Source organism: Sebastes umbrosus, chromosome 17 (assembly GCF_015220745.1).
Source record: "Sebastes umbrosus isolate fSebUmb1 chromosome 17, fSebUmb1.pri, whole genome shotgun sequence".
NCBI classification, from domain to species: Eukaryota; Metazoa; Chordata; class Actinopteri; order Perciformes; family Sebastidae; genus Sebastes; species Sebastes umbrosus.
In genome coordinates, this window is record NC_051285.1 from 29,862,633 (window position 1) to 29,886,568 (window position 23,936).

At 44.6% G+C, this 23,936-nt stretch overlaps 1 protein-coding gene across 2 annotated transcripts; it reads left to right on the plus strand.

Annotated features, from left to right (window-relative positions):
- The first annotated feature begins 15 nt into the window (after positions 1-15).
- On the plus strand, positions 16-22,811 carry riox2 (ribosomal oxygenase 2). 2 transcript variants are annotated; one of them, XM_037749376.1, is made up of 11 exons: positions 16-67; positions 10,489-10,540; positions 12,207-12,668; positions 12,763-12,882; positions 13,260-13,388; positions 19,929-20,032; positions 20,332-20,434; positions 20,515-20,680; positions 21,153-21,241; positions 21,335-21,445; positions 22,437-22,811. In XM_037749376.1, exons 1-11 carry the CDS (start codon positions 51-53, stop codon positions 22,587-22,589), a joined length of 1,506 nt encoding a protein of 501 aa, XP_037605304.1. In that variant the 5' UTR covers positions 16-50; the 3' UTR covers positions 22,590-22,811. The 2 variants fall into 2 exon arrangements, with proteins under 2 accessions (XP_037605304.1, XP_037605305.1); XM_037749377.1 differs by lacking the exons at positions 16-67; positions 10,489-10,540 and adding an exon at positions 10,599-10,757 and having other exon boundaries at positions 22,437-22,589.
- The last annotated feature ends 1,125 nt before the right edge of the window (positions 22,812-23,936 follow it).

Sequence of the window (23,936 nt, forward strand, 5' to 3'; positions counted from 1 at the left end):
GGGCGTCTCTGTGTGTGTGTGTGTGTGTGTGTGTGTGTGCACGCGCGCGTATGTGCGTGCGTGTGTGGTTGTGCGTGTGTGTGCGTGTGTCGGCTGCAGGCTACAATATTTACAGATATTAAGAAAATATAATTAAAACAAAATAAATTCAACAATTACAACATGTTTTTGCTTTTATATATATATACAGTATATATATATATAAATATATATACACTGTATATATACAGTATTTATATATATAAATACTGTATATATATACAGTGTATATATACAGTATTTATATATATATACTGTATATATATATAAATACAGTATATATATATACACAGTTTATATATATACACACTGTATATATATACAGTATATATATATAAATATATATACTGTATATATATATATATTTATATATATACAGTGTATATATATACACTGTATATATGTATTTATATATATACTGTATATAAGTGCATAAGTGCATGTTAGACTGAGTTAGTGGAGTGACTCTGCACTAAACTCATTTTTAACAGTCTCTTCTGCTCTTGTTTAATATTCCCATATCTCAGCTGTTATTCTGCACTATATTCACTTTTAACAGTTTTCTTCATCTTGTATTTTTATATCTGGTAGATGTTTTTGTACTTTGCACTACTAACTTTTTTACTGCCTTTTTACGAACATGTTTTGCACCATGGAACTGAGATGCTGGAAACTGGAATTTCCCTCTGGATCAATAAAGTTACTATCTATATCTATATCTATATATAGATATAGATATTATAGAGCTACTTCTGGGTCAGCTGTAGGCTCCTATAGGCTATAACCTGTAACCTGTAACCTGTAACCTGTAGGCTGTAGCCTGTAGGCTGTAGGCTGTAGGCTGTAGGCTGTAACCTGTAGCCTGTAGGCTGTAGGCTGTAGGCTGTGGGCTGTAGGCTGTGGGCTGTAGGCTGTAGGCTGTAGGCTGTAGGCTGTGGGCTGTGGGCTGTGGGCTGTAGGCTGTAGGCTGTAGGCTGTAACCTGTAGCCTGTAGGCTGTAGGCTGTAGGCTGTAGGCTGTAGCCTGTAGGCTGTAGCCTGTGGGCTGTGGGCTGTGGGCTGTAGGCTGTAGCCTGTAGGCTGTAGCCTGTAGGCTGTAGGCTGTAGGCTGTAACCTGTAGGCTGTAGCCTGTGGGCTGTGGGCTGTGGGCTGTAGGCTGTAGCCTGTAGGCTGTAGGCTGTAACCTGTAGGCTGTAGCCTGTGGGCTGTGGGCTGTAGCCTGTAGGCTGTAGCCTGTAGGCTGTAGGCTGTAACCTGTAGGCTGTAGCCTGTGGGCTGTAGGCTGTAGGCTGTAGGCTGTAGGCTGTAGCCTGTAGGCTGTAGGCTGTAGGCTGTAACCTGTAGGCTGTAGCCTGTGGGCTGTGGGCTGTTCTACAGCGTCTCTGTTTATTGATTAATGTGACGGATTCAGGCTTTCTTTCTGTAAATGGAGGAAAAACAGGTCAAACATGATTCAAGTTAAAGTTAAACTGTTTTAAACATGAAACATTTACTGCATCCTTTCATCAAATAGTCTACATGTTATTCTATGTGATTCTATGTTATTCTATGTGATTGTATGTTATTGTATGTGATTGTATGTGATTCTATGTGATTGTATGTGATTGTATGTTATTGTATGTTATTCTATGTGATTGTATGTGATTCTATGTGATTCTATGTGATTCTATGTGATTGTATGTGATTGTATGTGATTCTATGTTATTGTATGTGATTCTATGTGATTGTATGTTATTCTATGTGATTGTATGTTATTGTATGTGATTCTATGTGATTGTATGTGATTCTATGTGATTCTATGTGATTGTATGTGATTGTATGTGATTCTATGTGATTGTATGTGATTGTATGTTATTGTATGTTATTCTATGTGATTGTATGTGATTCTATGTGATTCTATGTGATTCTATGTGATTGTATGTGATTGTATGTGATTCTATGTGATTGTATGTGATTCTATGTGATTGTATGTGATTGTATGTGATTCTATGTGATTGTATGTTATTGTATGTTATTCTATGTGATTGTATGTGATTCTATGTGATTGTATGTTATTGTATGTGATTCTATGTTATTGTATGTGATTCTATGTGATTGTATGTTAGTGTATGTTATTGTATGTGATTGATTTTACGGTGACAGCAGAGAGCTGGCGGTAGAGGAGGAGAGCGGTAGAGGAGGAGAGCGGTAGATAAAGGTCCCGGTTGGACTCTTATTAGGAATGTTCTGATTATACGTAGTCCCGGTCTGAAACCCAGCGGACCCCCCACCCTCAGGGATAGACCCCGGGGCCGGGCGGGGCGGGCCAGGACCAGGAGGTTCTCGGGGTTATGGCGTCTCACTTCATCTGAACCCGAGTGGTGCGGGAACCAGAACACCTTAGGTCAAAGGTCAATGATCAACTCTGTGGTCACGTCTGCAGCCGTGCGTCTCGGACACACTCGGGTGGAGAGAGAAACGGGGCTGTCGACCGACCGCTACCATAAACACCAAGGCTTTGTCACGGCCGCCCGTCGGCGTGTGTTACCACCGCATAAAGCTGCCTTCAGCACCGTGAGACGCAGCAGGCGTTCCATTCACTGGAACGTAAGTCCATCTGTGGCAATAAGAGGAAGCCTGCCACGAGTCTGGTGACGTAGTTTTAAGAGACACACACCGGGCGGGCCGGAGGGGAGGTGGACGGGTCCAACGAATACCAGGCTTTCATCCAGGAGACGCTGTTAGTGTTCCATGTTCACAACATTCAGAGTCTCTCTCTCTGTACAGACGCACGGAGGAGCTTTAACCAACCGTGGAGTTCTCTCCTAAACACAACTACAGTGGTTCTGATGCCTGATCCAAAAGTGAGGCCAGGCGGCGGTATGTGATGAGTTGGGATAAGAGCGTGTTACCTGGACAGACCTGGTAGAGCTGGGCATGAAGGGAGGGTGAACTGGGTCGGACATGAAGTGAGGGTGAACTGGGCCGTACATGTGTCCACGGCTGCTCAGGAGGTCATTGGTCAGTCTAGCTCTGTTGACTCAGGAGTGTTCTGAAGCAGTGGACCGGTTCTGGGAAGCCAGCACTGCTGCAGCTTTGGTGGGTGCTGAAGCAAAGACCCAGGTGTGTGAGGAGGTCAGGAGACCAGGAGGTTCTGGCAGGGCTGCGTTGAGCAGGGGAGGAGAACCGCTGACCCTCAACCTAATTATTGGGTGGTGGTTCCCATTTTTAGAAAGGGGGACCGCAGGGTGTTCAGTATCAGGTGTGAGTATCACACTGCTCATTCTCCCTGAAGCTCAAGCCTGCTGGGTACCAGAGAGGAGGCTCAGAACCTCAGATCCAGAAGGACTGTGTCCTGGTCCTGGACCAGATCTTCACCCCCTGCTCGGTTACTTGAGGGGTCATGTGAGTTTGTTCCTTATAGAATCTCTATAAACAGACTCATGTGGAATCTGGAGGCAACGGTACCAGAGTTCAGCATCGGAAGCGTTCTGGTTTCCGTCTGTAGTCCGAGTAGAATCGACCAATCACGTTGGAGCAGGTTTGGGTCGACTAACCTCCCGGCTACCGTCTGACGATGATTCAGCTTTCAGTTAGTTTAAAATCATCTTGTAAACTTCGGACACGTCGTCTCTCAACTCCAACTCCAGTCTCGGGCCTCGAGTCGCTAATCGGACCGTAAACAATGAGCAGCGCACGGAAGAGGAAGTCCTGGCTCAGATATCTGCCGGCTACACCGGAACCCCAGAAACACTGCACAGCCTTCTGCCCCCCAGAGGCCGATCCGTCATCAGGCCGAGAACCGATGGGGTCTGAAATCGGTCCTTAAACAACCAGTGTCAGATCTGTGTCCGTATTCAGGAAGTCAAGCACGTCTTGGTCGGGTGTCGGGCTCCAGCAGGGACCGGATCTCAAGACGCAGCCAGGCGGAGGAGAGGGTCCGGTTTGGACACCTCAGATTCACAGATAATGTGGTTCTGTTGGCTTCATCCAACCTTGACCTCCCATCATGCACCGGGGCGGTCTGCAGCACCTCCAGGTCCGAGGTTCTCTGCCAGACAGCGGTGGACGGCTCCCTCCACGTCGCTGAAGGAGTTCAGGGAGTTTTTCTGTTGCAAACACTCGAAGGAGTTCCACCTCTAAAGGTCACCTTCTGAAAATCACAGTGCACCCTGGGAATTACTTTTTGGCTCAACATATTTCAAGCAAACGCTGGAGACGGTTCAAACAGACTGAAGAGAACTAGAAGATATCACAGCTGAAGATGTGCCACATACAGATACATATATAAATACACAGGCAGCATATGAAACGTCTTTATGAATCTTATATGAGCACATTTTACCAGTTATGACTTTGTCTTATAAAATACTAAAGGACTCTATAACGTTATAAAATACTGTAATGAAGAGTAGAACAGATCATTGTGTCTCCCTGTGAGTGAGGATAAGTCATTTTAATCTATCACTATATACTCTGAACTATATCAGTCATTGTCCGTCTCAACAGGACGTTTAACCAACACGTTAAGGTTGTGTTAATCCCGTCTGAACGGTTCAGAGTGTATGAGCCGGAGAACTGGAGGAGAAATGTTCCTCTCGCTGCTGAAGGCAGCTTTCATAAGAGAGTAATCAGTCCATTTATTTGCATTGGCTGTAATAGTCCGGCTATCACGTTCTGCGTGGCTGTCAGCGCTGATGGATGAACATTGCTCCGGCTGGAGGAGGAAAATCTTTACTCCACGACTCACTGAGGAGTTTCTGAATGTGCAGTTAGACTCTCTGAGAGCTCTGAACACCTGGAAGTACCACGGGGTTCTGCTTCTTGTTGTTGTTTAGATGTCGGTGTCGATATACTCTGAGGAACACCTCACTATAGATTATAGTTCAGTTCAACAGGACCAACGTTTACAGCCTCCAGAATAAGCAGAGATGAATCAATCTAAACATTATGATTTATTAATGTTGGATTATCTGGGATGTCAACGGTGTTACGGCTTTAACATTTAATCAGTCGGGATGATTTAGGTCTCATGAGTGGAAATTACATTTCAACTGTTAAATGTTGTTTAAATGTTAATTTAAGATATCTGTAAAACTATTTACTTTTCATTGTGACATGTCACAGTCACTTGTGAACATGAGTATGTTCACAAGTAGAAACTACATTTTGACTGGTCAGATATCTGTCCACATATCTTTGATTTAATTACAGATATCAGTTAATCCTTTTTCACATGTTGAGAAAAGGTTGTGACTAAAGTGAAAATGTAATTTAACATTTCAGAAATCAACCATTGACATTTCCTCCACTGAGAATTGAATTATAGATAATAATTAGAATTTAAACACGTTTCATTCCGTCACATTTGAAGTGTTGATATCTGTGATTGAGTTTGAATAGAGGTCAATGGTAAAAGCAGACTAGTTGTGATTTAGTTAGATATCTACCATAAACATTCTCACTGAGAAATGTATTTATTGATCAAGATTCATATTTTGATTAGTGAGAAATGATTTGTACATTTAAAACGACATGATGGACACGTTGATATCTACAGTCGTTATTACCACTTCTGATTAAATATTAAAAACACTTAATATCATACAGGTATGTCCAATAAACTGATAACGTGTTTGTTATCTATGCTAACAGGGTAACACGTACGAGGCAAAGAGTTCTGTTAGTGCTGTCAGTCATTAAAATACTTAATCACACATGTTGTATCTGTTCTAAATGAACCTTAAAGGGAGATTAGTCCAGTATTTAATCCTCTTATCAACATGGGAGTGGACTAATATGCTGCTTTATGTAAAAGTATGTATATAAATATGACAGATCAATGACAGATATTGATCCAGAAACTATGACTTGCCCCAAACTGCATGTGATGATCATAAAGTGGGCATGTCTGTAAAGGGGAGACTCGTGGGTACCCATAGAACCCATTTACATTCACTGATCTGGAGGTCAGAGGTCAAGGGACCCCTTTGGAGCGTTATTTAACCTCCTTCATGACCAGCTAGTCTGACATGGTTGGTACCGATGGATTCCTTTAAAACTGAGCTGCTACAACCTGCAAAAGATCGACTGCGTTAAAGAAATGAGTGTCGTTAGAAGGACTTTGCATTAACGTGATATTATGGGGTTAACTCTGACAGTCCTGGTTTCTGTGAGAGAGACCTACAGTGATATCATCAGTTTCCTTTATGGTGCTTACTTGTCTTAACTACAGCTGCTTCAGTTTGAATATGTACATAAAACAAATACTACTAATAAAGCATGTCTACAGGGATAGATCCATCAGCAGCATCCTGTAGGAGTTCAGGTAACGGGGGGGTGAGAGGAGTCTTTCATAATGATGGTGGCCCTGCTGGAGCAGTGCTTTTTAATAAATGTCCCTTTTCTGCTGTTCTCACCAGCTGCTGTAGGGTCAGAGGATCTCCGAGGGTCTCAGAGGGTCTCAGATGCTCAGAGGTGGTGCGGTTGCCGTACGAACAGTAATGCAACTTGTCAGGATGTGTTCTGGAGGTGTCAGCGACTCCGTCTGAGGAGACCTGGCTGTGGAACTGGAGGGTGGCCAGTTCAAGTCCCACATGGACGGAGTACGGAGCGTGGACTGTGACATAAATGTGAAATCAAATCCCCCAGTAGATAAATAAAGTAGTTTTTCCTCCTCTTTCTTTCCTTCACGTTCTACAGGTGCCCCATGTGGGAGTGGGGGAGCCTGGCTTTCCTCACGCAACGCAGGAAGTGGAGATGCTGTTGGACTTTCTGGACTCTGTAGGTGGTGTTGAGAGACCAGCGGAGGTTATGAACATACAGACATGTGGAATGAACTGTCTCTACTGCAGAGCCGTTGATGAGACGTGGGGAGGGATCGTATAGTTCTGAAGTCAATGATTGTCCCCTTTGGACTTTAAAGACATTGTCCACACAGCAAGCTGTCTCTGTGTGCAGACGCCTCACTGCTGGTAATGCAGATGTTGTACCAGCAGCAGATGTGATGATGTGATCTGAGCTGTGTTTAGCAGAGCAGTCGTGGGTCATCACAGGGAGAAGACTCATGGTGGTGGTGATGGTGATGGTGCTGGTGGTGTTATCGCCAATCCAAACTGTCTGGGGTCTTAAAGTTCCTTTTTGTAACTTCTTCCACGTATAAATCATTGCTGGTCACATCCAGCAGAGACAGCCTCAGGGGAATGATGGTCTAATCAGTAAACAGCATTCTTACATACTGTAGGTGTTTTCATGTTCCAGAGGAGATGGTAGCTTCAGTAGATCTGCAGACTGATCAGGGTCTACATGGAGTCCAGATGAGCAGCCTCTCCAAGCAGGACTGTGATGATGATCACTCAGTGAAGACCTCTGCTGGTTGCTCAGACCTGGTGTATTACTGGATGTTAGTGAGGAAGAGGGTCACATTGGCACATTGTTCAAACGGTGCATAAAACTCATCCGGCACATTAGATCGTAGTCAGTGATGTTCTGTTGCCTCCGCAGGACGTTGGTGTTTCCAACATCCTCCCTCAGAGCGACCTTGAGGGGAGTAAATACATATTTCAGATTTCACCAACTGGCCCAAAGGCAGGTCAAAAACATCTCAGAATATGAATATGTATTTGTATTGTGATGCTGCCCTCTGGTGGAGAGCCTGCAGTAGCACAGCTGTGTCACTTTGGACGAAGTCACTGTTGAGCTTCACCTCAGGCTTTACAGAACTCTCCTTCATGTGGGTTTGAGCCCCGGCCGTGGAGCTCCAGACTCCAGGCTCAGTTTAAGGTCTATATTCATTTAGTGTAACTGAAATGTTCACCTGTTTTTATTCTGAAGCCTCTCAGTCCCAGATGACAGCGACCGGAGGGCTGTGTGAGTTACTGCTGCTGGATAGAGACGTTAGCTCTTCCTCCAGAGGTGAGACTTTAGCTCTACACACCTTCATCTCCTCGGCGTTAGACTCCACTGACTCCTCGGAGTCTCAGCCTTCGACCCTTTTTGGGACCTTTTGGCTAAATTCAGATGTGAAATGTCTCTATGTTTATGATATTCTATAAGAGTCTCTATATGAATTAATAACAGTAGAACATTCAGCTAGGACTCTCCTGTCAGGCCATTAAACTGTTAAACGTTCTAGTGATGTGTCCGGCGGAGCAGCAGTTACCTGTTTAACCAGATCTCTTCTAGCTAGAAGCAGCACCGTCCATCCCTGTCTCTCTGAGAGACACTCTCTACTACCTAAACGCTTTCCTCCACATTACCACATCTTTAAAATGATCCCAGTGAAGGGTCCAGGGGGGAGTCTCAAAGGCTGAACCAGCTCACCGTGTGCCACCGCTCTCATCATCATCATCATCATCATCATCATCATCATCTCAACTGGAGTCAGATGGAAATCACTGAAGCACAAGAAGAGCCAGGAAATCCCTCACAGATCCAGCTGTCTAACCTGAACTCAGTGCAAAGCCTCTAATTAGCTTTACTTAACTCTCTCTCACTCACTCACTCACTCACTCCATCACTCACAGACCGGAGGAAAACAACCAATCAGAGCTGATCTGGAGTCTGCCGTCTCTGAGCAGCTGTCAATCACTCACTAACTCTGATCAAACGGTGAAACCCGGCAGCGCTGATCAGATATGAATCAATAATCTGTTACTGTAATGACTATTTCTGTCCTCAGATGTTCTCAGAATCATCTGGTAGTGACTGTTTAGCTGTAAAAGGAGGAAGTTGGAGGAAATACCAAGCACCGCCCAGCAGCCGGAGCACGGCCCAGCAGCCGGAGCACGGCCCAGCAGCCGGAGCACCGCCCAGCAGCCGGAGCACGGCCCAGCAGCCGGAGCACGGCCCAGCAGCCGGAGCACAGCCCAGCAGCCGGAGCACAGCGAGCAGCCGGAGCACGGCCAGCAGCCGGAGCACGGCCAATAGGAACGCTCTCTCTCTCTCTCTCTGAATGATGAGAGCCATGAGGAGGAGCAGAAGTCACCTATCAGGTGAGGAGGTCTGGGGGTCCACTTGTGCAATTATGTTAATACTCTGTTTACTGTCAATACTGTTTATATTGTTCCTATTTTTATATTTTCTTTATTTAAATTGTTCATATTTTGTTTTGCTTTTGTTTTTTACCGTGTTGTATCTTTCTTTTTGTTTTTACTGATGCTTCTTGTTTCTGCTCTATAGATCCCCCTTTACTGCTCACAGTACATTAAAGATCAGGTCACAGTCTGTAGAGAGACTACATCTACTGATGGAGCTGATAATCACTCAGTGGTACAAGAAGACAGACAGAGAGACAGACAGAGAGACAGACAGAGAGAGACAAACAGACAGACAGACAGAGAGAGAGAGACAGACAGACAGAGAGAGAGACAGAGAGACAGAGAGAGAGACAGACAGACAGACAGACAGAGAGAGAGAGACAGACAGACAGAGAGAGAGACAGAGAGACAGAGAGAGAGACAGACAGACAGAGAGAGAGACAGAGAGACAGACAGAGAGACAAACAGACAGACAGACAGAGAGAGAGAGACAGACAGACAGAGAGAGAGACAGAGAGACAGAGAGAGAGACAGAGAGACAGACAGAGAGAGAGAGACAGACAGAGAGAGAGAGAGACAGAGAGACAGACAGAGAGAGAGAGACAGACAGAGAGAGAGACAGACAGACAGAGAGAGAGACAGAGAGACAGACAGAGAGAGAGAGACAGACAGAGAGAGAGACAGACAGACAGAGAGAGAGACAGAGAGACAGACAGAGAGAGAGAGACAGACAGAGAGAGAGACAGACAGACAGAGAGAGAGACAGAGAGACAGACAGAGAGAGAGAGACAGACAGAGAGAGAGACAGACAGACAGAGAGAGAGACAGAGAGACAGACAGAGAGAGAGAGACAGACAGAGAGAGAGAGACAGACAGAGAGAGAGACAGACAGAGAGACAGACAGAAAACAAGTCATGATTATTCATTGTTTCCCTTTAACACGTGGTCACATCTGAAACAGGCACATCAAAGAGTGCATGAAACAACTATTAAAGCAGCAGCTATAAGTGATCAGAATCTGAGGCAGAGGCAATACTGAACTCTACTTTTGAAATATAAAGACATGTTGGTCCTATCTGCCCTCTGGACACACCTCAGAGTGAAACAGGTGATCGTCATCGTGCAGAAGCAGCTCGTGGAGTCAGCAGACATTCCATTGGTTCATGTGGAGTCGATACATTTAATTGTATCCATCACGCCTTGTGGGATGACTGTTGCTAGGATACGCCGAGTGTTGCATTCACAGTCTGTACTACTGTAGGAGTTTCTGTAGGCTCGTGAAATGTGTTGTTCTCTGTTTGTCTAGGTCAACAGCGCCCCCTGCTGTCACTCTGCACTCACTGACACACAGCCTCTCTGATGGTTCCACGCTGGGAGCAGTTTCCAGTCGGACATATTCAGGGAAACACACAACTCTGTTCACGTGGGGCAGTGTGTGTGTGTGTGTGTGGAGCTCATATCCGGTCTCAGCTGCTGTAGAGGAGGTGAGTTTAACACTTTAACTGTGTTATGACCCATCTCTGGTCTCCACATGTACAGCTGATCTATGTGTATCTATGTTGATTCAACACGTGTTACTGTCTGTGAACAGAGATCCTCTGACTGCTCTGAAGTTCTTAAGGTCTGTTTAACTGTGATGTGGAGCTGAAGCTTCATGAAGCTTTGAAGCTTCATGAAGCTTTGAAGCTTTCCAGCAGATTGGTTCGTTAAAGGGTTCATTTCATTCTCTCACCTTCATGGGAACATGAAACCAGCTGGAGGTCAGAGAGAGTCAAACAGGCAGATCTGATCTGAACCATGTGATCAGATCAGATCTGATACTCCTTCATTAGTCCCTCAGTGGGGAGATGAGCAGTGTGCAGCAGCAAAGAGGATCTATAGTTCAGAAAACAAGAAGCATCAGCTGTTTAAAACAAAGTGAAACACAATATGAACCATTTAAATAGAAGGAAGTATAATAAATAGGAGCAGTATATACAGTATTGACAATAAACACACTATTAACAACATTGCACAAGTGGAACATGATATACACAGAGAGAATGAATGAAATGAGATTCCACCTGCACATATCAGGTCAGTGTTTGGTGTGTAGGTGTTAGTGGTCTACTGGGACATCAGATCTGTGATATTCTGTATTTAGAGCCAGTAAAGGCTGAATCACTATAAACAATGACAAATATGTATTACCATGTAATCCATTTATATCTCTATAATATATCATATAAAGTCTATGTTCTAGTGAGTACATGATGAGTATATAACATACATGTATAATAAACTGTGATTGTTTTGTGAGTAATGCATCTTATGTGTGTAAACCAATCCTTTGGTCAGTAATTGTAGTGTAATATAATATAATAATGTCAGGAGGGGTGATATTAGTGTTCTGTTGGTTAGAGTAGTGAGGTTCTGAACCACTTCCTGAACAGTCAGCGGTCCAGCCGGCCAGCGAGGCCTCAGACCTCTCATCGGTCTAAAACGATACGAGCCTCGATATGCGCATCGTGGAAATCTTCCTGGATTACTGGACACGCGGTCCGAAGCCTCGGCACAGCACGAAACATCACTACTGTTTAATAACGCCTCACTCTTTAGTTCTTATCATTCATATCACATATAGATGTCACACTCTCTACTGAGTGCTTGGTAGTTACTCAACTGATCTCAACATAGCTGCACAAACCTTCCTCATGTTACAGCTAAACCGTCACTACCAGATGATTGTGAACATCTGAGAAGAGAAATAGTCATTACAGTAACAGAGTATTGATCCATATCTGATCAGCGCTGCCTAGTTTCACCGTCTGATCAGAGTTGGTGAGTGATTGACAGCTGCTCAGAGACGGCAGACCTCAGATCAGCTCTGATTGGTTGTGTTCCTCCGGTCTGTGAAGTCTTGCAGGACACCGGAGGACACAGAGGAACATGGTTTCTTTCAGATTACCCGTCTCATGCACTACAGTCAGGACATAGTGACCGTTTCTATGGTAATAGCTCCATCCTGCCTCCTGCTGTGAGGCTGTGAGGCGGTGGTGGAGACGGAGGTTTGACTTGGTGATGATGCCTGTCAGTAGCAGGTAGCAGCTTATTAAGGCTACGTGGTAACAGATAATCCCTCACTGATGATGCTCTCTGAATGTTTTCCAGATTAAAATGCCAAAGAAAAGCAGAGTGAAGATGGTGAGGAGACGGAGCAGTCATGATGATGATGATGATGATGAGCAGCTCCCTCCTAAACAGAGCAAGGTGACGCCCAGCGACGCCCCGTCTCCTCTGTGCTTCAGCAGCCCGGCCGACCTGTTCCAGAGCCTGATCCGGCCCATGGAGCCGGAGCAGTTCTTCAGGGAGTACTGGGAGAAGAAGCCCCTCCACCTGCAGAGGTCCGACCCCGACACCGCCTCCTACTACCGCTCTCTGTTCCAGCTGTCCGACCTGCAGAGCCTCTGTTCTCAGCACCTGGAGTACTACCGGGACGTCAACGTGGTCCGCTGCATCAACGGCAAGAAGAAGGTGCTCAACAAGCAGGGCCGGGTAAAGAGCAGCGTTCTCCACAAGAACTTTGTTCAGAATAAAGCCACCATCCAGTTCCACCAGCCGCAGAGGTTCAAGGTGAGGGAGTGATCACTATCGCTGCACTAATCCAGATCCAGATTGTAATGTGGCTCATGTGAGTGTTAGTTGGTTCCTTCCTGTGTGTTGCCAGGACGAGTTGTGGAGGATCCAGGAGAAGCTGGAGTGTTTCTTCGGAGGCTTGGTGGGCTCTAACGTCTACATCACACCTCAGGAGTCTCAGGGTCTTCCAGCTCACTACGATGATGTCGAGGTACCGGACTCACAGCCAAAGACATAGCCATACAGCATCTTAGACCGTACAGCATCTTAGACCGTAGAGCATCTTAAATCGTACAGCATCTTAGACCGTACAGCATCTTAGACCGTACAGCATCTTAGACCGTACAGCATCTTAGACCGTACAGCATCTTAGACCGTACAGCATCTTAGACCGTACAGCATCTTAGACCGTACAGCATCTTAGACCGTACAGCATCTTAGACCGTACAGTAGGAAGAACATGTATGAAGTTCCCCTTTAATGTCACTTCCTGACATTGTTGGGGGGTTCTCAGTAACCCTTGGGGGGTCTCAGTAACCCTTGGGGGGTTCTCAGTCACATGATATTTGTCCTCATGCTGCTCTTCAGGTCTTTATTCTGCAGCTGGAGGGACAGAAGCGTTGGCTTCTCTACACCCCCACCGTTCCTCTGGCAGCGGAGTACAGCGTGGAGTCAGAGGAGAGGATCGGCAGCCCCACCCACGAGATCACACTGAAGGTACAGCACCAACACTACATACAGTATACTACAGAGAGAGACGACTACATCATATACTACAGAGAGAGAGACGACTACATCATATACTACAGAGAGAGACGACTACATCATATACTACAGAGAGAGAGACGACTACATCATATACTACAGAGAGAGACGACTACATCATATACTACAGAGAGAGAGAGACCACTACATCATATACTACAGAGAGAGACCACTACATCATATACTACAGAGAGAGACGACTACATCATATACTACAGAGAGAGAGAGACCACTACATCATATACTACAGAGAGAGACCACTACATCATATACTACAGAGAGAGACGACTACATCATATACTACAGAGAGAGACGACTACATCATATACTACAGAGAGAGAGAGACGACTACATCATATACTACAGAGAGAGAGAGACCACTACATCATATACTACAGAGAGAGACCACTACATCATATACTACAGAGAGAGACGACTACATCATATACTACAGAGAGAGACGACTACATCATATACTACAGAGAGAGACGACTACATCATATACTACAGAGAGAGACGACTACATCATATACTACAGAGAGAGAGAGACCACTACATCATATACTACAGAGAGAGACCACTACATCATATACTACAGAGAGAGAGAGACCACTACATCATATACTACAGAGAGAGACGACTACATCATATACTACAGAGAGAGAGAGACGACTACATCATATACTACAGAGAGAGACGACTACATCATATACTACAGAGAGAGACGACTACATCATATACTACAGAGAGAGACGACTACATCATATACTACAGAGAGAGACGACTACATCATATACTACAGAGAGAGACGACTACATCATATACTACAGAGAGAGAGACGACTACATCATATACTACAGAGAGAGAGAGACCACTACATCATATACTACAGAGAGAGAGAGACGACTACATCATATACTACAGAGAGAGAGAGACCACTACATCATATACTACAGAGAGAGAGAGACCACTACATCATATACTACAGAGAGAGACCACTACATCATATACTACAGAGAGAGACGACTACATCATATACTACAGAGAGAGACGACTACATCATATACTACAGAGAGAGAGAGACGACTACATCATATACTACAGAGAGAGAGAGACCACTACATCATATACTACAGAGAGAGACCACTACATCATATACTACAGAGAGAGACGACTACATCATATACTACAGAGAGAGACGACTACATCATATACTACAGAGAGAGAGAGACCACTACATCATATACTACAGAGAGAGACGACTACATCATATACTACAGAGAGAGACGACTACATCATATACTACAGAGAGAGACGACTACATCATATACTACAGAGAGAGACGACTACATCATATACTACAGAGAGAGAGAGACCACTACATCATATACTACAGAGAGAGACGACTACATCATATACTACAGAGAGAGAGAGACGACTACATCATATACTACAGAGAGAGAGACGACTACATCATATACTACAGAGAGAGACGACTACATCATATACTACAGAGAGAGAGAGACCACTACATCATATACTACAGAGAGAGACGACTACATCATATACTACAGAGAGAGAGAGACCACTACATCATATACTACAGAGAGAGACGACTACATCATATACTACAAAGAGAGAGAGACCACTACATCATATACTACAGAGAGAGACCACTACATCATATACTACAGAGAGAGACCACTACATCATATACTACAGAGAGAGACGACTACATCATATACTACAGAGAGAGAGACGACTACATCATATACTACAGAGAGAGACGACTACATCATATACTACAGAGAGAGACGACTACATCATATACTACAGAGAGAGACGACTACATCATATACTACAGAGAGAGACGACTACATCATATACTACAGAGAGAGACGACTACATCATTTACTACAGAGAGAGACGACTACATCATATACTACAGAGAGAGACGACTACATCATATACTACAGAGAGAGACGACTACATCATATACTACAGAGAGAGACGACTACATCATATACTACAGAGAGAGACGACTACATCATATACTACAGAGAGAGACGACTACATCATATACTACAGAGAGAGACGACTACATCATATACTACAGAGAGAGACGACTACATCATATACTACAGAGAGAGAGAGACCACTACATCATATACTACAGAGAGAGACGACTACATCATATACTACAGAGAGAGAGAGACCACTACATCATATACTACAGAGAGAGAGAGACCACTACATCATATACTACAGAGAGAGAGACGACTACATCATATACTACAGAGAGAGACGACTACATCATATACTACAGAGAGACGACTACATCATATACTACAGAGAGAGAGAGACCACTACATCATATACTACAGAGAGAGAGAGACCACTACATCATATACTACAGAGAGAGAGACGACTACATCATATACTACAGAGAGACGACTACATCATATACTACAGAGAGAGACGACTACATCATATACTACAGAGAGAGAGACGACTACATCATATACTACAGAGAGAGACGACTACATCATATACTACAGAGAGAGACGACTACATCATATACTACAGAGAGACGACTACATCATATACTACAGAGAGAGACGACTACATCATATACTACAGAGAGAGACCACTACATCATATACTACAGAGAGAGACGACTACATCATATACTACAGAGAGAGACGACTACATCATATACTACAGAGAGAGACCACTACATCATATACTACAGAGAGAGAGAGACCACTACATCATATACTACAGAGAGAGAGACGACTACATCATATACTACAGAGAGAGACGACTACATCATATACTACAGAGAGAGAGACGACTACATCATATACTACAGAGAGAGACGACTACATCATATACTACAGAGAGAGAGAGACCACTACATCATATACTACAGAGAGAGAGAGACCACTACATCATATACTACAGAGAGAGAGACGACTACATCATATACTACAGAGAGACGACTACATCATATACTACAGAGAGAGACGACTACATCATATACTACAGAGAGAGAGACGACTACATCATATACTACAGAGAGACGACTACATCATATACTACAGAGAGAGACGACTACATCATATACTACAGAGAGAGACGACTACATCATATACTACAGAGAGAGACGACTACATCATATACTACAGAGAGAGAGAGACCACTACATCATATACTACAGAGAGAGACCACTACATCATATACTACAGAGAGAGACGACTACATCATATACTACAGAGAGAGACGACTACATCATATACTACAGAGAGACGACTACATCATATACTACAGAGAGAGACGACTACATCATATACTACAGAGAGAGAGAGACCACTACATCATATACTACAGAGAGAGACCACTACATCATATACTACAGAGAGACGACTACATCATATACTACAGAGAGAGACGACTACATCATATACTACAGAGAGAGAGAGACGACTACATCATATACTACAGAGAGAGACGACTACATCATATACTACAGAGAGAGACGACTACATCATATACTACAGAGAGAGACGACTACATCATATACTACAGAGAGAGACGACTACATCATATACTACAGAGAGAGACGACTACATCATATACTACAGAGAGAGACGACTACATCATATACTACAGAGAGAGAGACGACTACATCATATACTACAGAGAGAGACGACTACATCATATACTACAGAGAGAGACGACTACATCATATACTACATAGAGAGACGACTACATCATATACTACAGAGAGAGACGACTACATCATATACTACAGAGAGAGACGACTACATCATATACTACAGAGAGAGACGACTACATCATATACTACAGAGAGAGACGACTACATCATATACTACAGAGAGAGACGACTACATCATATACTACAGAGAGAGAGACGACTACATCATATACTACAGAGAGAGACGACTACATCATATACTACAGAGAGAGACGACTACATCATATACTACAGAGAGAGAGAGACCACTACATCATATACTACAGAGAGAGACGACTACATCATATACTACAGAGAGAGAGAGACCACTACATCATATACTACAGAGAGAGAGAGACCACTACATCATATACTACAGAGAGAGAGACGACTACATCATATACTACAGAGAGAGACGACTACATCATATACTACAGAGAGAGAGAGACGACTACATCATATACTACAGAGAGAGAGACGACTACATCATATACTACAGAGAGACGACTACATCATATACTACAGAGAGAGAGAGACCACTACATCATATACTACAGAGAGAGAGAGACCACTACATCATATACTACAGAGAGAGAGACGACTACATCATATACTACAGAGAGACGACTACATCATATACTACAGAGAGAGACGACTACATCATATACTACAGAGAGAGAGACGACTACATCATATACTACAGAGAGACGACTACATCATATACTACAGAGAGAGACGACTACATCATATACTACAGAGAGACGACTACATCATATACTACAGAGAGAGACCACTACATCATATACTACAGAGAGAGACGACTACATCATATACTACAGAGAGAGAGAGACGACTACATCATATACTACAGAGAGAGACGACTACATCATATACTACAGAGAGAGACGACTACATCATATACTACAGAGAGAGAGAGACGACTACATCATATACTACAGAGAGAGACGACTACATCATATACTACAGAGAGAGAGAGACCACTACATCATATACTACAGAGAGAGACGACTACATCATATACTACAGAGAGAGAGACGACTACATCATATACTACAGAGAGAGAGACGACTACATCATATACTACAGAGAGAGACGACTACATCATATACTACAGAGAGAGAGAGACGACTACATCATATACTACAGAGAGAGAGACGACTACATCATATACTACAGAGAGAGACGACTACATCATATACTACAGAGAGAGAGAGACGACTACATCATATACTACAGAGAGAGACGACTACATCATATACTACAGAGAGAGAGAGACCACTACATCATATACTACAGAGAGAGACCACTACATCATATACTACAGAGAGAGACGACTACATCATATACTACAGAGAGAGACGACTACATCATATACTACAGAGAGAGACGACTACATCATATACTACAGAGAGAGAGACGACTACATCATATACTACAGAGAGAGACGACTACATCATATACTACAGAGAGAGACGACTACATCATATACTACAGAGAGAGACGACTACATCATATACTACAGAGAGAGACGACTACATCATATACTACAGAGAGAGACGACTACATCATATACTACAGAGAGACGACTACATCATATACTACAGAGAGAGAGACGACTACATCATATACTACAGAGAGAGACGACTACATCATATACTACAGAGAGAGAGAGACCACTACATCATATACTACAGAGAGAGAGAGACCACTACATCATATACTACAGAGAGAGAGACGACTACATCATATACTACAGAGAGAGACGACTACATCATATACTACAGAGAGAGAGAGACGACTACATCATATACTACAGAGAGAGAGACGACTACATCATATACTACAGAGAGACGACTACATCATATACTACAGAGAGAGAGAGACCACTACATCATATACTACAGAGAGAGAGAGACCACTACATCATATACTACAGAGAGAGAGACGACTACATCATATACTACAGAGAGACGACTACATCATATACTACAGAGAGAGACGACTACATCATATACTACAGAGAGAGAGACGACTACATCATATACTACAGAGAGAGACGACTACATCATATACTACAGAGAGAGAGAGACGACTACATCATATACTACAGAGAGAGAGACGACTACATCATATACTACAGAGAGACGACTACATCATATACTACAGAGAGAGAGAGACCACTACATCATATACTACAGAGAGAGAGAGACCACTACATCATATACTACAGAGAGAGAGACGACTACATCATATACTACAGAGAGACGACTACATCATATACTACAGAGAGAGACGACTACATCATATACTACAGAGAGAGAGACGACTACATCATATACTACAGAGAGACGACTACATCATATACTACAGAGAGAGACGACTACATCATATACTACAGAGAGAGAGAGACCACTACATCATATACTACAGAGAGACGACTACATCATATACTACAGAGAGAGACGACTACATCATATACTACAGAGAGAGACGACTACATCATATACTACAGAGAGAGACGACTACATCATATACTACAGAGAGAGAGAGACCACTACATCATATACTACAGAGAGAGAGAGACCACTACATCATATACTACAGAGAGAGAGAGACCACTACATCATATACTACAGAGAGAGAGAGACCACTACATCATATACTACAGAGAGAGACAGACAGAAAGAAGATGTCTTTGTGTTCTCCCTCCTCAGGCAGGAGACCTGCTGTACTTCCCCAGAGGAACCATCCATCAGGCCAGCACCCCCGCTGGAGTGGACCACTCCACCCACCTGACCCTCAGCACCTACCAGAGAATGTAAGACAGCTCCTCTGTGTCCTAACCTAACGCCACTGAGTCTGTGTCCATGGAAGTATAAAGAGACGTCTGTAAATCAACGTCCCAGTAGGACACTTCATTATCCCTCATTTAAATCATGATGTCCTAAAAGATGTCAAATGAACTACCAGCTGAATACACAGTTATTGTCCTCACCCTGATGAACCTGTCCTCTCTCACCTGTCCTCTCTCACCTGTCCTCTCTACCTGTCCTCTCTACCTGTCCTCTCTCTACCTGTCCTCTCTACCTGTCCTCTCTCTACCTGTCCTCACCTCAGGTCATGGGGGGACCTGCTGTTGGACATATTCCCCAGCGTGCTGAGTGACCGCAGTAAGGCTGAAATCAGCCTGAGACGGGGCATGCCGAGGAGACTCTTACTGGTGAGACTCTCTGTTAGGATCACTGGGGGGACGGGTCAGACCTTCAGACCTGGACCGTTCTGACTGTGTCTGTGTTGCAGGAGGACAGTGAAGACGTGGACACCGGCAGGCAGCTGGCCGCTGTCCTCCGGTCTCTGGCTGATGAGATGGAAACAGGGATGCAGGAAGCCCGCTCCACTCACATGAAGAGAGACTTCATCATGAACCGCCTGCCTCCGTTCAGCCAGGAGGAGCTGCCTGCACCAGGTGAGCTGCTCTCTGCTTATTATGGGATGTGTTCAGACTACACAGGGCTGTCAATCAAATATCTAATCATCATTCATCTCATGAGTTTCTAGTTAATCATTCATTAACCTGAACCTGACAAAATAAAAAATAAATAATTATTACATAAATAAATGTCATTAAATATAACAAAGAAATAATATTACAAATAAATGTGGACATTAATTAAGTGATAAAATGTGACATAAATTGATATTTCTGTTTTAATTTGCTTCTTTATATATTTATCTTTGTATTAATTTATTTTTTATCCTGTTTAATTTTCTTGTTTAATGTATTTATTCATGCTTTTATCTTTTATTCATTTTCTATTTATTTTTAAATGTATGTTTTTATTTATGCATTTATTTCTCTATTTATTTTCGCTGATAGAATTCACTTTGCCAGTTTGTGCATATGTGCATGTAACTGTGTGTGTGTGTGTGTGTCACAGCGGGGACGATCCCTGTCTTGGAGGACACGGTGTGTTTGAGGTTTAAAGACCACGTGGTGATAACGGTGGAGCCCAGCCAGGACAGAACTGTAAGTCCATCACGGGTCACATCCTGACACACACTGAGGACTGAAGTCAGTGACGTGCTCACCTGTGTGTGTGTGTGTGTGTGTGTGTTTCAGGATGAGGCCACGGAGCTGGTGGTCTTTGTGTTACATTCTCTGAAGAACCAGAGGGAGAGCCACATGATGGGTGAAGGTAGTGATGAAGAGGAGGAGCAGGACATCTCCAGGGTGAGCTGCTGCTGATCACTGGATCCAGCTGAATCTGGATAGGGATGCACTGATACTGATACCAGTATCAGGCATCGGGTCCGATACTGTGCTCATGTACTCGTACTCGCAAAACGGCTCCGATACAACGGCTCCGATACCACTTTACGGTGGTGCAGCCGACCCCGCTGGGCCGGGATCCCACCTCCCGGCCCTCACTTTCATTGCACCACGGGGTTTTGCTTGCACCCTCTGACTCACGCGTGCGTTAGACTCCTTGATCCGTGTTTCAAGACGGGTCGGGTGGGTTGCCGACATCGCCACAGACCCCTGGCACCTTTCACATGGGCCGAGCCCCGCCCTGGGGGCACGACAACGCGGTTGGGGTGCACTGAGGACAGTCCGCCCCGGTCGACAGTCACACTGGGAGCAGGGAGCTCCGTCCCTCCCTGGCGGGGAGAGAGGGCGCAGCCCTTTGTCCACGGTGCGGCGAGGTCCGGGCGGGGAGCGCTGTAAAGCTGCGGCTGCGAGCCACCTTCGCCCCGAGCCTTTCCAAGCTGACCTAGAGCCGGTGGCGGCGCACCGCCTCGTATGCGGGACTCCCCAGCCTGCCGTGTGTCGCTCACACCCTCCAGCTGGCTGTTAACGAGGCTCTTTAGGCTCAGAGAAGTACTCGTATCGGTACTCGGTATCGGAGAGAACCCAAATGTAAGAACTTGTACTCGGTCTGAAAGAAAATGGTATCGGTGCATCCCTAGTTCTGGACTACCAAGCCGGGTTTAGGGTTAGGGAGATAACTTCAGGGTTGGTCGCCATGGTAACACATACTGTGTAGAGATAACAGATCAACTCAGAGACTCCATCTTTAAACGTCTTATCATTAGAAAATGAACATTAAAATGACGGGTAATAATAATGATGGAGATTTTACAGCCCTGTCTAACACAGCCACTGATAGATATCATATATATGATATATATGAATGTGTCCCCGGTGGTCTTTGTCTCTGCAGGGTCTACAGTTCCCTCTGTCCCACCTCCAGGCCCTGAGGCAGCTTCAACAGGCCCAGCAGCTGACGGTGGCCCAGCTCCAGCTCCCCACTCCGGAGGCCAAAGTGGGTCTGGTCCTGGCTCTGTGGAGTGAGAGCCTGCTGGTGGTGCTGTAGAACACCACTAGACACTACATGAGATACACGTGTGTTGGGTTTGTCTCCTGGCTGCCACAGAGAGCCCGTGTGTTGATGTGAGGTCGGGCTAGCCTCGGTTCCACCAGCTTCTGGAACAACATTTATATATGTGCATATCATGAACTGGATGAAGTTCCCTCTGATGCAAAGGGAACATCTCCTGCTGCTGCAGCTTCACAATAAAAACATTTCAAAAAACAAGGTGACTTTTATTGATGTTATGTCAGCGAGCTCGACGGTGACCAATATCGGTCATCAATCATACGGTATGTCTACAAACAAGACAACGGATCATCGTGAGGGAGTGATGGAACAAGAAGGAGCAGCCACAGCTGTTAGCGGTTAGCTGGAGCCTGCTACACCACGGGTACATAAAGCAGAGACGGGGACTCGAGTCGCATTTAAAGCTGCAGTAGGCAGCATGTTTTTGGCATCACTGGACAGACATCCCATAATAACCTTTCATCACTGGGCAGACATCCCATAATAACCTTTCATCATGTTGTAATTGAAGTGTTGTGAGAGATAACTAGACTCCTGCTCCTCCTCATGGCTGTTTACAGGCTGTAGAACATCTAGCCTGACGGGAGACTTTGACCAATCACAGGTCATTACAGAGAGAGAGCGTTCCTATTGGCTGTTCATTCAACAGGCAGCTGTCAATCACTCACCAACTCTGATCAAACGATCAAACCAGGCCGTGCTGATCAGATATGGATCAATACTCTGTTCCTGTAAAGTCTATTTCTCTCCTCAGATGTTGTCAGAATCATCTGGTAGTGAACTGTTAGCTGTCTCAACATCTGAGGAGATATAAAGTCATTACAGTAACAGAATGTTGATTCATATTTGATCAGCGCTGCCTAGTTTGACTGGTTACGCCTGTCAACACTGGGTAACCGCGGTAACCGCTGCACACGTCACCTCTTTTTAACGAGTCTGGCCGACGCGTCGCCTGGAGCTCCTCATGTTTTATTATCATGCAGGCAGACGGGAGGCTGATGAGCTGATGAGCAGCGTCACACGATGGAGGCTGATGAGCAGCGTCACACGATGGAGGCTGATGAGCAGTGTCACACGATGGAGGCTGATGAGCTGATGAGCAGCGTCACACGATGGAGGCTGATGAGCTGATGAGCAGCGTCACACGATGGAGGCTGATGAGCAGCGTCACACGATGGAGGCTGATGAGCAGTGTCACACGATGGAGGCTGATGAGCTGATGAGCAGCGTCACACGATGGAGGCTGATGAGCTGATGAGCAGCGTCACACGATGGAGGCTGATGAGCAGCGTCACACGATGGAGGCTGATGAGCAGCGTCACA